The following is a 16,566-nucleotide window of genomic DNA, read 5'->3' as shown; positions in this document are numbered from 1 at the left end:
CTTTATATGCATTACTTCTGATAACTTCTGGTAAGCAGACACAAAAGCAGACACGGTACAGCGTGCCAGTGCAAGTTAGAGGAGAGGCAGTGAAAATTTGGCTTATCTTGAAAAAAACAAGCTGTTAGACTTAGTTTGTTTCTTTGATCCAGAGATAAAGTTTTCATAAAGATAGAGCAGGGAGCAACACATGTGCTTTGAGATAGGCCTTAGGTGTTCTTATCCTCAAAAATATCAGCATCCTTTTTTCTTACACATTTAGCTCCTTAGGTCCCACTGACACAGCACATGCATATCAAGCATATTTTACTTCTTCCCTTGGGCTAGCTAAAGAAACCAGCCAGCCCTCCCTTTGTGCTTCCTTCTCAGGGTCACCAGGTCAAGAAACGGGTGTCCCCTCAAAGGGACACTTACGTCCTCACCCCGTGTTGGAATAAATCAGATTTTATGAGCTTGTAGCCTCTATGGGATAACACACCTGTTTCGACACAAGTCTTTGCACCCACAGCGCGTAGTTCCTGCAGGACAAAGCCAGCTGTGAGTTCAATGTCCCCCCATCCTCTGCGCATATCTAGTGGGACCCATCTCCCTGGCTCCTCGGTGATTGCCACAGGCCTGGTTTCCTTTCTTTGCAGGCTGCTGTTTGTTCTGTAGCCACAAGCAAGCGCTGCGCCCTAGGTCACCCAGATGCCCAGGAGGGAGGAGAAGAGCACCCTGGGGCCGTGGCCAAGCCAAAGGGGATTTTCCCAGAAGTTCAGTGCACAGCATCAGCTCGAAAAAAAATCTGAAATGTTCACAGACTAAACTTCTCCCTGGCAGTGGCTGCAGGACCACTGGGGCCAGGGGCTGGTGACCACACTCCTGTGCCAGCCACAGGACTCACCAAAGGAACTGGGCTTCAGCAGGGCTCTCTTGAGCTCACACCTCCACTAAGAAAAGGATTTTTACTTTAAATTTGTTCTTACAAATTTGTCCTAACACCAAAATGAGGATTTTGATTCTTTTTTAGGTTTTCACTGAATGATGCTTTGGCTCCCTTATAGTGCCAGATTTAATTATTTTCTAAGCAATTTTATTGCCTTTCTGATATCTTTAGACTCTGGCTGCAGTAGCTTCTCTCTAAGGCTGTCCTTCACATATATCTCCACTTTGCTGACTCTCACTGCAGGTAACTCACGTCAGTTCTCTTTAAACCATACCTTCACAACTGAGCTTTCCACTTAGTGCTCTATTACACTTATTCTCCTCAGTTCTTACCCATTTTCGAGTTGTGAGGGTGACATGTTATTTCCTGATCCACCTGCTACTTGGTGAAGGTATGTCTGTGTACCCTTAAAGCACAGGATAGAGCTTGGCTTGGAATTTATCTGCTCTAAATAATAACATTTACAGCCTCCTAGTGCACTGCCAGATCTTCGGACCTGAAGCATCCATCACAGCTCAATTACCTTTAAATTTCAATTACCTTTAAAATATGCTACAGCGTGTACATTTTCAATTTCTGCTCTTCAAAATAGTCTCAGCTATGAATTATGTCAGGGTAATCACCACCTGTTGGTGCACTCAGGGCCCTGACAATTTATCGCTTATATCGCTTATTTGAAGAGATAAGTATATTGTTGCTCTTCATCAGAAAATATTAAGATGTTGATCAAATAGTGAATTCTTTTCCACCTTGTAGAGTATTTTCTCACTAAATATTAAACAAACAAACAAACACATGTATTTTCTAGTCTGAACAAACTGAGATTATATGTGTTGGGGGCAAATTCTGAAGTCTGTAACCAGGGAACACTACCACTGATGTACATGGAAATTGAAACAAGTATTAAAGCTATCATGATTTGTCCTAAAAAGAAAAACATGGATGTCATAACAACAGTAATTATAATTTGTGTCAGCGTAGCCAAAACTGCAAGTTTCATTAGGGGTTAATTTGTCCTCATAAAGGACCTAGAACCCAGAGGGGATTTGCAATTTATGTCAAATATCCTCCACATTTTGGGACTGTTTAGATTGGTGGTGGGAGGAGGTCACACCCCCCAAACTCAGACTGAAGCTCAAGCACACCTATATTTTATTCACAGCAGAAACAAAGAAACAAACCAAATGTTAGGAACTCTATCATTCATGCTTCAAGAGATCTTTTGGGAATGATGAGATAGTTTTCTTGCAGCAATATTGTGACCAGATTTCTTTTCTCCCTCTGAGATTTCTCTCTCAGATTGCTTTCCTATTTTCTAGATACGGGTAGCATTGCTAAACAACTAAGCCAAGTTCAGTCAACAAGATAAGTCTCCTCAGCCACAACGTCACTTACAACTGAATTTTAATTTCTCCTTTTCAGTTGCCTCATGATAGTTTTTAGCAAATGCTCAGTTGCACTGGTGCAGATAAAAAGATAGGAAAGACTTCCCAGCCTGGCTGCAGGCATCCGAGTCCACACCTAAACTACCGCAAGGCTGGGATGGATAGGGGCAATTTCATATGAAAAAAATTATTGAGACCTGTTCGGAAGATCCCTGGTTCGGGTCTCCTGCAAACAAAGGAAACACCTATCAGCTTGCATTTGTTGCCTGAGGATTTCATGGGAAAAATCAATGCCAAGCTCAAACCTCTGGCTGGCAGTACATGCGCACACACACGCACTGAGTGTGCTTTATACAACCTGATGCCTACTTGGCAGGCCAAATTTCTGACTGCATAAGAGCCCTGTTATCTCTGCTTGGCAATACGCACAATAGGAGCCTGCTTACTTGACAGTAAAACATTGGCCTTAATATAATACCCTTTTCATACTTTACAAGGCTAAGCTCAATTAAAAGGAGAATTGTGGATGGCCTCCTTTCATTTGGTAGTAAACACAGGCTCCTTCTCCCCATACAGAGCTAATGGTGGTGAACTGGGTGAAGTTAGCCACTAGATACTACCCTGTTCTGTACAGGAAAATTATACTGCAGAATATACTGCTAGAAGGAGACAGCTTTACTGTTCAGTAAATCCAGCTGTAATTTGTCATGAAACCGGAGAGGAGAGGAGAGGAGAGGAGAGGAGAGGAGAGGAGAGGAGAGGAGAGGAGAGGAGAGGAGAGGAGAGGAGAGGAGAGGAGAGGAGAGGAGAGGAGAGGAGAGGAGAGGAGAGGAGAGGAGAGGAGAGGAGAGGAGAGGAGAGGAGAGGAGAGGAGAGGAGAGGAGAGGAGAGGAGAGGAGAGGAGAGGAGAGGAGAGGAGAGGAGAGGAGAGGAGAGGAGAGGAGAGGAGAGGAGAGGAGAGGAGAGGAGAGGAGAGGAGAGGAGGGTCTGAAAAAAGAACCCACAGGTCATGAGCCCCCTGTTCTGAGCTGTGCATTGCTACGTGAAATCACAACAACCTTTGCTGTTTACATTGCAAAAGCGTGCATGCTCAGACAGAGTTTTGTATGGAATGCAACAGGAGAAAGGGCTCGTCCAACATTACTGGCTCATATAAATGTTTTTATAGGGTTCATAATGAAAATAAGAGACTGATAGCAAGATATGGAGCTTCCATCAGTAATTGAGAGCATGAATTCAGCCTGTGGAAGCACAGGCTGAAACAGCTGGGTGGCTTTTGCTAGATTAAATGAAATACTTTGGTGATTTCAATCTCAGTGGAAAGGGCTCTACCTTAATTCATTTGTGATACATCAGGCCTGATGTCCAGCCCTAAACAATTGATGCTGACTGGCAAATCATTAGAAATATAGACAAATAATCTATTGTGTCACTGGGTCTTGACTTCTGCTGTTTCAGGTCATCTCAGAAATTTCTTCTTGCATAATTTTCTTTTTTTTTTTTTTTTCCATTTGGTTTCATTTCTTGCTCTGACAGCTACTATCAGAAAAATTTTCCAAAGCCTTGAAAAGCCCTGCTCCTAACTTCCAGTCTAAACATGTCTAAGGCCAATTTGCATCTATTTTTCAATTGAGCCAATATTTTTCTTTAGCTAGGTCTTATCCTTTCTTGGCGCTAATTTGCCTATCTGTGGCATTCTCATATTGCGCCTCAGCTTCTGTTTTTCAGGTCTTTTTGATTTTCCTGGTAGAACAGTCAGAGTGGAGAAATGCAGTACTCTCATCAGGTCGGGGCCGTGACACAGGAATTGCAGAGGAATGAGAAAACTTGAACGAGTTTTCACTAGCACTCTCCTATGATAGCAGATTGCCCTGGGGGTTGACAGCAAACGAGCAGGGTAAACTTGTCCCTCTTTACAAGTGTACATTTATATTGCCAAAAATCCTTCCCTTTAGGGAAAATGCTTCAGGAACATTTCCTAAATGCTTTAGGAACAGCACATCTGTTTCAAAGTCCATCGAGAAGCATGCCAGTAAGCTTTCTGCAAACAATCCCCGCTTCTTTCGGAGCAGTTGGCAGTGAAACTGCAAGTAGCATCTTGCAGCGGTTTACTCCCCTCTAACCTTTCCCAGCAGATTTTCTCTTCGGGAGGGAGTGACTGGGCCATATAAATGCCACGAAGAGATGTTAAAACATGAAGCAGCTCCTCCGTACACTGAAGGCAGCTGTGGATTCTCCTGGAGTCAGCGTTGGGGTCAGTGGGCTGTGAAGGGCCTATTTTACATTTTTTTGCCTGAGAAATAAAGTGGAATAACCCTACCAAAGTAAAAGAAATTGCAGTGGCTTAAGATGTGTGTGACTGCAATCGGCCATTCCCTCCTTCTGCCAGGCCATTCCTCTTCAGCATTTTTCACATCCGAGGAGTTTGGTGATGCCTGACCAGGGCAGCCTTTTTCTGGCCTTCCTGTCGATGGAGAAAACAAACAACCAGAAAGCAGCATCTTCCAGAAGTGGGGCCGTTTCATAACCACGGGGCTGTGCACAGGACGCAGGCTCTGAGCTGGAAGCCTCTCCTCCCGCTCTGAGAACTGCCCGCTCGGCGGCAGCTGCTTTCCTTGGAAGGGGTTTTGGCAGTTCCCCGGGCAGGCGCCGGCGTGTTGTCTGCCTGCCACGGCTGCTTTGCACATCCAGGAGCACAGACAGGCCCCCCACGGCAGCGTGGGGTTAAGTGGCCCCTGCTCCATGCAGTCCCCAGCCTGGGCCAGAGTCACCAGCCAAGAGGAGGGCGAAAGCAGGGGCAGGCAGGCAGATGCCTTCGTGTGCCTGGGAGCCTTGCCAGCACCTCACGAGCATCCAGTTTCTGAACAATGCAGGCTAGATAAATACCATTACACCACTTTTTTTTTTTTTTTTTACTTTTTCTTTCTTTTTTTTTTTTTGTGACAGGCCAAGGTGGAGTGCTGACAAACACCTCATCACAGGTTCTGCAGCCAGGCAATGCTGGAGGCAGCAGGATAACCACGTTTTTCTGATTCTCGCTCTTGTGCACCTCTCCAGACAGCTTTCTTGCTTCCTTTCCTCAGTGGGTCTATTCATGTGAAACCAGTGATGTTACTCGGAGAAAACCAGGCTGAGCGACAGGATAGTCCCACTCGAGCTGTCTAAGGAAAAAATAATTAAGAAAGCAAGACACAAACCACCACAAAATGAAGGGTGAATCAATCCTACCTTCCCACAGCAACCAGCACTACCTTGAATTTCCAGCTGGAGACAGGCCTGAACAAACTTTCCAGCTTTCACACTCGGAGACACCTTGAGCCTGATCACATCTTGCTGGCTTAAGCCCAGCTCCAAGGAGCTGAATCTCACACTGAGGGTGAGATCAGTGCAACTCGGTGAGATCTAATTTGAGATCGGTGCAATGGCAGGGTTATAAAATTAGAATAAGGTGAAGGATGGTCTGTCTCCTCCACTTTCTGGAAACAGAAGCAAGTGATTTCTGAGCAGAGAACGGGTTACTTGGAACCCCAGCGGAGTGCTACTGAAAAACAAAACTGCTTGACTGTATTTCCCCAAAACTAGTCACAGTTGGGTAGAAAGAAATGAGGCAAATCATTGTTTCAAAATTTAGAATTATGACTTGAAAGAGATGCTATCAAAGAAAAGAAAACAACAAACCTTTAGGATGCAAAGGCTTGTTTTTGTTTCCTTTTAACCAGACGTTTGAAAACACTGAAACATGACCAATTCCTCAAAAATGTTTTCCTGACCACAGCTTCTTGCATGCAGACAAACACAAGGATTATGCCAGTTCCTGGAAGAAGAGACGTCATTGGCTTTTTTTAATACTTGAGCACGAGTCTGTTTGTGTTGTTATTTTTCTCTCTTCTTATCTCCGTAGTTTTGGGGGACTTCTTTTTCTTTCTGGTTCTGAGCTGCTTTTTTTTTTTTTTTTTTTTTTTTTTTTTTTTTGTCTTCTTTGTGTGCAAGTTAAATTGCCCTTCCTTAATGCTGTCTCTCTTGCTGTTTCGGCCTGAACAGCTAACACTTGGTCAACTTTGTGCTACTGTATTAAACACTTTGCTTGTTTGTAAGTAGCTGATTAATTATTTGCTATATCGTGTGAGGTCTGTGCTTTAGCCTTTCTAGCAATGGTTCCTGTTTCACCACTGAGTATTTGAGAAGATGTTTCCACAGATGAGAAGAAACATGGCAATGGGGCTTGCTTTCCCAGGTGGATTTCTCTGGCACTGATTTGTGTTACATCTGGGCTTACAGGGCTTTGAAGGCAGCAGGATGCATCACCATCCTGAAAATGAATGGGCTTAAGCAAGTGCTCTCCCAAACTGGAGCTTTATTCACCGTACTCCAGTGCATGTCTGCACTGAGAGGCTTTGGAAAACGATGGTGTCTCAGCGAAAACTGCAGAGTCAATGCCACATGGGATGGTTCATTAAGCTTCTTGACGTATCATCTCATTAGCATTGCATTGTTGTAGCTGAATCTGAGCGCACGTATGGACAAGCCGTGAGCGTGACACTGAACGGCTTTGAACACAGTGCTCCGCTTGTCAGTCTGTTTCTGCAGAATATAGATGGCAACTGGGATATATGAGAGGCACAGAAAGGTTTGAAGATGTGACTGAAAAATGGATTTGTACAATAGATGATCCTGAACCGTAACACTGCCTGGGAGTCTCAGGGGAAAGGTGTGACTGAAGGTCAGAGGGGCAACATTTAACCTGGGCTTAAAATTGATAAAAAGGGTGGTGTAAAGCCCTAAAACTCCATGCCTCCTGCCAATTTGTAGAGTTAACTACTGGCTGAAATGTTGAGCTGGTTTGAATGAGTTGTGCTATCAGTAAAAAAGTGAAAATTTTCTATGTTAGCGAGTGTATTTTATTTGTTCATTGGAAGACCTTACAGTATAAGGCAGTCTTGTAGGAGACTGAGTAGGCAGAGTACTAGCAATATCCTGCATGGGCTGCCTGAAAACTTGCTGTTTCCTTCCTCTTTGATAAATCCAACATTAAAAAAAATAAAATAATAATAATAATAATAAAAAGATCAATCCCAAGCACCTCTCTGTTGGGTCTCTCCTCTGACACCCCTTCCTGACCAGCCCTACCAGAAAAGCCTTTTGGGGTTCCCTCCCTGGGGACACCATTTCCAAGGATGCTTGGCCCAGGGAGGTTTGGGGGAGCACAGACACCTCCTGGCCCACCAACCTGCGGCCCCAAGGTGGGACTAATTCCTGACACCATAAATGCCAAGATGCTCCTACAGGCGCGGCAGTGCCCTCCTAGTGACTAACCGAGATTTTCCCCGTTTTCCCCGAGCGACTCTCTACCTGCTCAACACGATAAAACAGCGCCAAGGGAAGGCTCAAGCAGCCCCTGGGACAGAAGCTACGTGCCTTAAAGCCCAGCAGACAACCCCCAGCTCCTTCCCTGTGCTCCTGCCCCACCAAGCTCCCCCCGTTAAACCCGGGGCAGCCCGGCAGCGGGGCGCAGCCGGCCTTCCAACCCCAAACACCGGCGTGCCCGCGGGCTGCTCTTGTGCAAACCCAGACGGGAGCCTCCGGGGGCGTCCCCCCCTTCGGGGGCCGGTCCCGCCGCGGGCAGGGGCGAGGCGGGGCCGTGGGGCGGCGGCGGGGCCCGTTCCGGCCGGCGGTGCGGGGCGGTGCGGGGCCGTGCGGGGCGGTGCGGGGCCGTGCGGGGCTGCAGGGGGATGCGGAGCGGCTCGGCCCCGGGCAGATGATGGCGATACGCGAGCTGAAAGTGTGTCTGCTTGGAGTGAGTAGCGGCGGCGGCACCGAGGGTTTTTTTTTTTTTTTTTTTTTTTTTGGGGGTGGGGGGGGAGGATTTTTCTTCTTCTTGTTATTTCTTCTGATTTTGTAATTATTCTCCTCCTTTTGTTATTATTGAGGTTGTTGGCCCGCTTTTCTCGGCCGCTGCCGCAGGTGGGGGTTGAGGAGGGGGGGAAAAAAAAAAAAAAGGGGGAGGTTTCCAGCTCCCCTCTCCCTACCCCCGCTCCTTCTCCCCCCCCCGTCGGCCCGGGCCGGGGCTTGGGGGGGCTCGGCCGCCCTGAATTCCTCCACGCCGAGACTTGGCAGCCTCCGGGGGGGGGGGGCGGCTCTGCTCTTTGTGTGCTTGTTTATTCCCCTTTTTAATCACTTTTCAACTTCTTTTCGGCTTTTTTAAGGGGGGTGGGGGGAGGTGCGAGGGGCCATATTTTTAGGGGGGGTTCCCCCGGAGGGGTTTTCCAGCGCCTTGAGCCCTCCCCGGCCGTGTTCCCCCCCGGCAGTAAGGGGGGGACACGGCCGGGAGCCGAGCCTCGGCCCCCTCGTACCGGCGGGTGCTTTTTTCAAAGCTGTGCCTTGACCCCTCACAAGACTGCCATCCTGCAACTTCTTTCCCCTCTTTCACTTTATTTTTAAACTTTTCCTTTTTTTTTCCCTTTTTCCTTTTCTTCTTCTTTTTTTCCCCCCTTCTTTCTTTTTTTTTTTCCTTCTTTCTTTTCTTTTCCTTTTCCTTTTTTTTTTTTCTTTTCTTTTTTTTTTTTTTTGGTGAAATCGTGTGTGCGTTTAACATCTGGAGCAACAATGTGCTTAGCTTTGCACTTTGGCTCCGCCTGCCCCCGCTCTGCCCTGCACAGAGGGAACTGCACATCCAAGTGGGGATATAAACACTGCGGGGAGAACAGACCCCCCCCCTCTCTCTCTGACAGTCACCAGCCAAGCATGGCTACTTGTATTTTTTTTATTTCCTTCTTAAATCAAACATATCGGATGCGAGTCATGCCGCGTTTAGGTCCTTATCACCACGAACGCCCAGAGAGCTGCATGAATGAAGGCATTTTAGGGTGAACTCTTTCACGCAGTACAAGCGAGCTGAAGGTTTGAACACGAAGCTAAGGCAGCCGCCGCCGTGCTCCGTGGTGTGTGTTGACACTTCGCCCAGCAGGAGTGGGTACTTTGCCCTGGGTAAGCGCCAGGACGTGGTGCCAGGGCACCGGGGACTATTTGGCAATGGCCAGTCCTCCTTTCGCAGCGAAAATTCCTGCCTGCAGCTTTCGAGATGGCACAGAGACAAAATAAATGCGGTTTACACAGACCTGAGGAGCCTGTGGTAGAACATGTGGATGCGTCTTTAGTCTTTTTCTCCCCCAGCAGAAAATCCTGTAATTTTCTAGAGGTGAAGTGTCTTGTGGAATGACATTCCTCTTGCCCACTGCTTACTGCTGTTGTGTAACACTGAAATGTACTGGAGGTTTTGCAGGCCAATTGTTTACTTTTAAGACAGGAAAAGAAAGCTGTAAAGCAGCCCTGTGTTACCAGGAGTATGTAATTACTCTGCAGATTCATTAAAATGATAGGGTGGCAGTGGAAACCCCGGGGAAGATGTAAGTATTTGTAGTTATATTTGCTTAGTAGTCGGTGATTAGTGAGAAGATGTTCCTTCCTGAGTTTTAATAGTGTATAATCCTAGAAAACCACCCACTTCTGACCAGACATCTCATTTCCTGTGAAGGCTGACACTCTGTTTTTCCAAAAGTGAGGAAAACTTCAGAAATCCCCTCGTGAAGTTCAGACAGACTGCCAGTACAGGGAAACGGTACCTGTGTGTGTGAACAACCGCAGCCATTCATCTTCTGAAGGTTAGATGGCAACCCAAAAATAAGTTTGGAGATCTACTAAGAGGAATCTTAAGTCATCTTCTCAATTAGTCCTAGACCTGGTAGGTTAATCTAGCAGATCCCTTGGTAATCTGTCAAGTCTGACATGTCCATGTTCCATGTTCTTATCCTTGTTAGAAATTACGGATTATGTTGGTGTAGATGGGAGCATGAGGAGAGAGGGGGACAGAGAAGGCAGAGCTATGCTCCATGGCACTGCTGTGCATCAGGGCTAACACCTGGCCTGGAGCCACAACAGTAGGGACAGGGAGTACGTGACTGGCCCTTGGAAGAAAAGCCCCATGTCGCCCAGGTCATGCTGCAGCACAGGAGAGAACCTGGCTTGTCATTTTCAGCATAAATCTGTCAAAGCTTGAATTTGGGTACTTGGCTTTCACTCTTTCTTCCTCAGAAGTAGCTTGGAGTTTTCTAAGCTCTGTGGGTGTGATGGGAGAGATTTGGAGCAGCCTGAAGTAGTGCATGAGAATGGGGTGGTTGTGAGGCTTGTGGATGCTAAAAGAAACACCAGAAATGACAGAGAGGGGTTTTGGGGCATCTGTAGTGTGAGTCAGTTCGGAAGGCAGGCCTTGTTGGTCACGGAGCTTTGTTATTCATGGATTTGGGACAGCAATGTTCTGTGAGGAGAGATGGTTTCAGCTTGCTCCTGGGCTGGTAGGAACAGGATGCCTGCCTAATCAAATGATTAGGCATCACGGCCTCAGGTGTAACAGCAAGGAAGCTACAATTTTAATAGCTACCTTGAGCACGCTGCCGTGCAAGTGGCCTCAAGCCTGCTCCTAAACTACTTCGCGTAGTAAATTACCGCTGCTGGGCAGTGATGTATCCGCATGTGGAACGCCTTCATCTTGGTAAATGCAACCACTTGAGCATCTGCTCCAAGCCCCGTCTTGTCAACCCAAATTCTGCCTGGCCTCTCACTCCAACCTGTTGTTTGTTCACATCAGTTGCCTGTGTTTTGGAGGCTGCCTGCTCCTGGTACTGAGCAAGGTTTAGTGAGGGGGTGAAGGAGAAAGGGGCGAAGCGGGGCTGCTGGGCTCCTTCAGGGGTGAAGTGTGGCTGGGTGCACAGATGGGAAGAGCATCTGGGTTTCCTCATCTGGCTGCGGCCACGCAGTGCCATGTGCCCTGGCTCCCGGCGTTGTCTTAATGCAGGCTGGAGGAGCGATTTTACATCTCTCTGCCAAGTCCTGACATAACTCTGTGTGGCAACCGCAGGAGAGGTTGCCAGGTCTAGGACTGAGGCGAAGTTTCTTGTCTTTCTCGCTTCCTGAGGAAACTTTGAAGGCTCTTCAGAGAGGCTGTGGGAGGTGGCTTGCCAGCTGCCATCTGAAGTGACCTCCGTGGCTGCTTTCCTATTGTTTTTGTTTACTACATTTTTATGTTGTGACTGTTCATCACAGGACTAAAGGAGTTAGGCCTGGAAGAGCTCCCTTGGTCCTAAAGCTCCTCTTAAAACTTCCCTGATACATACTTGCTCTAAAAGGCTTGTGACAAAGGTTTCTGTTCTCTCCAGGGTTATATTCCAAAGCTTATCTACTCGTATCGTAAAAAGCTTTTCCAAACATAGCGCCTAAAATCTTCCTTGCCTGCAACTTCGTTTTGCATCCTCCTGTTTATGTTTCCACTTCCTTGCTGACTGGAAGATGCTCGCACATAGTCTCAAAATGCTGTCTGAAGTTGGGGAGCCTAAACTTGTGAAAGGAGTGGCATCTCCTTTGTGGAGGAGAAAGTTTCCTTGGGACTTTCCAGGTCTGATCCAGGTCTGGAGAACAGTTTGTTACCTTTGTTAATGTTCACCTTGTACGGTGTCTGCACTAGAGTGCGGAATTGAAGACAGAGTTGTTAGATGTTTAAAGTAATTGGGAAAGGGGTAGTAGTTCCCTTGAGGAGCAAATCCCTGTGGTTCTCCTATCCTAATGTCACGATAATGTAAAGGTCTGGATTGTGCTGGATGCAGAACAAATCCCCGTAGCAGAATGGATGCACACGTACATCAGACCTTTCAGTAAGAAGTTGAAGTACCCATTTTTATTTTTAATAGCCACTGTATGGAGTATGAATGACTGAGAATCTTTTAGTTTGTGTTGCAATTTATAAAAGACAACAATTTTATTTCTCATTTGACTCTAAACCATGAGCTGCAATGTTGTAGGCTCAAACAGAACAAGAGGGACCGATGTAGTGCAGAAGACAAAGGTGGCTGCAAGCCTTGGAAGTCCTAGCCCTATATCAAATCACGTGCTCAACCGGACAACAATTTTAAGCCCATGAGGAACCGAAAGGCGGGCAGCCAGACACACCATTAGTGGGGCTGCCTGTGCCCCGTTTCCTTGGCAAAGCTGGTGAGGCGTGCTCCAGAGCTTGCACTTGGGCATGCATGTGCTGCTTCCACGATCCATTGCCCTACTCTGCCATTCAAAAGAACAGCCTGCCAAGGCACTTTATACATGTAAGTCGGGGACCTTGGTTGTTCTGTTCTGGGGCAAAAAAATGCGTAAAAGATCCAATTACAATAACAAGTGAAAAATGCTTTTTCTTTTGTATCAATAAACAATTATGTCCAGAAGCCTAAAATATTTTTTCCTATTAAATTATAAAATTGGTTTAAGTGGTGCAATCAGATTTTTTGCAACGTAGACACTAAACATGTAGGTAAACAATTTATTGTGTAGACCCACAGAGGAACGGAATTCATGATTTAATATTGACATTGGCCTTATTGCTTTCCTGACCTGTTTCCAAACATTTATTTCCTTGCATTTTCCAAAAAGTTTTGAGTGGAATTAGCTAGAAGAGTGAGCAAACTGTTATGACCCAAACGTCTTTCTAGGAAAAGATAAGTGCAGAGGCCAAATTCTGTTTTTGTGTCTAGCAGCAAAACCACGCTGACGGCTCCAGAGGAGCTCTGAAGCAGCAGAAGGCAGAACTGGAAGCGGGTTTTATTTCCAGTAGTTGCAAAGCATCCGATTAAGAAACTTGTTGTCATTAATAAACTGGGCAGAAAAATAATTCCCTGTGGCTGTCTCTTGTTGGGGAGGATGACATATAACTGAATCCAATCAACTGAGCATCAGCGCTCAGCTCCTGTCTTCTGGTTTTGACTTTCTTGTTGAATGAGACCCTACCATCCTGATGTGGCTATCGTCCACAAATCATGTGCAGGCCACAGTTTTTCTGCCTGTCAAATTTTATTTATTTCTTTTGCTTAAACTGTTACAAACTGCTTTATTTATTTATTTATTTATTTTTCCAGGCTTCCCCAGCCCCTTGCTTCTGTCCCTCTTTTTGATTTCTTAGTGGTGGCTGAAAAGCTGTGACACTTCTTGTTTCACAGTAATTCTGAGAAAAGTAAATTTGTTCTTTTTCTGCCAAAATAAGGAAGTTGAATTGGTTATAAACCCCATTTTTTGAACACGGATGAGTGCAGTTTTAGCCCTCCTTAGTAAAGTAATGCTGAGGCAGACTATGAAGCAATCACAAACTGCATGCAAGAGATGTGTGGGGAAGAGAAAAATGCTCTCAGTCTCTTTTTTAAAATGTGCATTTAAAGTCTGTTTCCTGAGACTCAGGTTAATAGTAAGACTTGTTTCCACAGCAATGATTTATTTCCTTTGATGTTACTGTTGCAATTCAAATCCAGTTTAAGGAAGTGGCAAAATAGGCACTGGCTGGGTTGGGCTGCAGGGCTTTTGCTTGTGATGGTGTTTATAAATTACAGTGCCGACAAATTTTGCTAGTGTTAGGTTGTGTCTGAAGAGAGCATGTAGATTCTGCAAGCATGCAGGTTGGATAAACGTACTCTTCTTAAAATTTCTGAAACTAGCTCCTTCTTGAGAGAAGCATTTACAGAGGGGCTACAGCTCAGCTCTGCTTGCTTTCAAGCAGCTGCCTTTTCTTTTGACTCCCTTCTGCTCCCTCTTCCAAGTGCCATCTTTGTCTGGAAGACCCAAATGGGGACTGTCTGTTGATCACGTATTTCCAGGCCGTGTCCCATCCTTGGAGAACAAGCTGTTGAGCGCAGGGCTGCTTGTATCTTCTCTGGCTCTGCGTCACCTCTGTTGATGCAGGATGGTGGTTTGGAATCGTGGTTCGACCCCTTTCGTCATCCTTTGTTTGGATATGTGGTTTTTCCTCCACTTGGGTTTTCCCAGAGCTGCTTCTGGGGCCAGCCGATGCCCCCATGTGTGGCCAGAGCTGGTTGTTGGGTCCTGTGGGCATCTCGGGGGCTTGCTGCAGGGGTGGTATGAGGACACGCACAGGGACAGCTTGTCCTGAGCAGACCCTGCCTGCTGAGGGAGGAGGAAAAGGAAGGCAGCTTCCTATTTTCTTGGGGTTTCTTGCTCTGATGGACTTTCCCTTTGAAAGCCACCGTAAGCTGGTGTTCAATCTAGTCTTCTCCATCCTTGAGGATTTCTAACTGCTGAGCCTGCTCAACTTTACAGGAGTTTGAAGCCAGTTTATTTTTCCTCCCTCCACTTCCTTTGGATAATTATAGAATACAAAAAAAAAAAAAATTACATCCATCCAGTGTTAATCACGCTGGTTGGTTGACTTGTGCCCTGCTTTTTGGGCAGGGAAGAGCAAGTCCTCAGTGCTCTGCTCCCCACCAGGGCTCGTTGTGCCCCTAAATGAGTTTCGAACACTGCCACAAGAAGGAAAACCGAAGCAAGCAGCCAGCGGATGCGGCCGATGGGCCTCCTCAGAGCGCTGCCCTGTGTAAGCACATGCCAGTGCTTTAATTTACAGTCTCCAGGCTTGCAGAGCCAGTAATGAAAGCTGAACGGCAGTCAGCGGAACAAATGTTTTTTATTTGCGCGTGGCTATTTTTAAACATAAATGCTAGTGTGTGGTTTTTCTGTTTCTTGGAGGGTAGGGTAGAGCAGTCTTTGGTTTTGTGCTTTTTTGTTTTGGGCAGATTGAGTCCTTCTTGGGGAGACACGTGGGAGCACACGTGCGCGAGATCCAGCTCCCGGACACTTTGTGTCCCGGAGTTACTGTTTCCTCTGTGTTCAGCAGGGTGACAGGATGTGGCTCACGTCATCGTCATCGGCTGGCCAGGGTCACTCTCTGCCCTGCACAGTCACCAGGGACTATAAACACTGCCAGAGCGAGCTTTTGAAATGATAAATATCAGCCTCTTGCATGGACTCACCTGTAGTTAGGCACTGCCTGAGGCAGATTTTCCCTTATTTTAGAGCCTGTCTGTAGAGACGAGCAGAGTTAGAAGATCTTCCTGAAGTAGGACTGATTTCAAAATGTTTATTTATTTATTTTTGGCCTGTTTGGTTCTGCAGCAAACAAAACTCAAGTGTAGGTAGGATCCAAAGCTGTGCTTTAGGGCAGTGGGACAGATCTGAAGTCAACTTGCATGGCCTCCTGTGCTCGCTGGTGGCTTTCCAAAGAGTGGTGTGAAAATCATCCTGGACAGGACTCACTTGAAAGCAGCATGGAGTTATACATTAGCTCATTTCATTGAGTCAGCTCATTTCTTGGGACTTTAATGCATTTTCAGCTTCCCCATTTAATGGGAGGAAAGTACATTGCCACTCCGGTTAGCAGTTTAGGAGCATATCACGACTGAGATCCTTGAGGTGTTTGTCCATGAGCAGTCACAATTGTAATCTCAAGCAGCTTCTGCCATCTGTGGAAGCAAATATTATGATTGTTTGCTTAAGATACTGCTTGTTAATTTAGGAAAACTGTCGCTGGCAGACAAACACTGCTTACCAGTACATAAAGGCACGCTTCTTCATGGTGACTAGATAAATCTGATGACTGGTTAAACTCTTGGAGGGATTTGGGAAGTGCAAAGAACTCATTCCCCTTATTGAACAGGAAGCACTTTTCCTCATTTTTCTTTTTCTTGAAGCGTACTAAATATAAGTAATTTAAGTGGGACTATTTTAAGAGTCATAAAATCAGCACTTGCAGTGTATCTCGTTAAAGCTGATATGAACAGGAAGCTTCCAGCCACACTTAGGCCACAGGACTTTCATGGTGCGCAATCCATGCTGCCTTCAACCGTAGCAATTGCTGTGCTGATAATCTTACTCTTAGAAAAAAGGTTCTTTGGTTTCGTCTTCACTTGCTTGGATGTCAATGAAGAAACAAAGCAGTGTGTCGAACAGTTAATTTCTTCAGCTGTTGTGACTGCAGTAGCAGAGTGTAATTTGTGCTAATAGGCTTTGAAAATATTCTTCTGAGTAGTCTATTCTTTGTATTTTTCTTTATTTTAATTGTTTCCTATAAGGTGTGCTTGATAGAATGCCTGAGCATTACAGAGGCACCTGGAGCATGTTTTAAACAACAAAAATGTCAGTTGTATAAAACCTGATAACACAAATACTGATTTAAGATCAGGTTGCTGAAGCCCTAATTTGATTTCGAAGCACTGGGGTGCTCCTTGGTGGTGTATGGGGTACATCCTTCAGCCTTTGAAAGGGCTGAATTGATTTCCAAGCTTAAGGCTCAGCACATACTTTAATACACAGCTGAATGCAGTGCTACGTGGAGGACAAAGAAAAAAAAATGTAAATTAAGTATTTGAGATAACACAGCCT

The 16,566-nt window shown here is 46.0% G+C and overlaps 1 protein-coding gene across 2 annotated transcripts in view; it reads left to right on the top strand.

Moving 5' to 3' along the window:
* The first annotated feature begins 7,945 nt into the window (after positions 1 to 7,945).
* RAB31 (RAB31, member RAS oncogene family) overlaps positions 7,946 to 16,566 on the top strand; it is a 64,416-nt gene continuing 55,795 nt past the window's right edge. Inside the window, exon 1 of one of the 2 annotated variants that reach the window (XM_038175592.2) lies at positions 7,946 to 8,104. In XM_038175592.2, coding sequence (XP_038031520.1) covers positions 8,066 to 8,104 — 39 coding nt within the window. In that variant the 5' untranslated portion in view covers positions 7,946 to 8,065. The remainder of the gene's footprint in view (positions 8,105 to 16,566) is intronic. The other variant, XM_072034703.1, reaches the window with a different exon arrangement.

The sequence above is a fragment of the Anas platyrhynchos genome, chromosome 2, assembly GCF_047663525.1.
Source record: "Anas platyrhynchos isolate ZD024472 breed Pekin duck chromosome 2, IASCAAS_PekinDuck_T2T, whole genome shotgun sequence".
In the NCBI taxonomy this organism is placed as follows: domain Eukaryota; kingdom Metazoa; phylum Chordata; class Aves; order Anseriformes; family Anatidae; genus Anas; species Anas platyrhynchos.
This window is presented reverse-complemented; position numbering and strand designations above follow the sequence as displayed.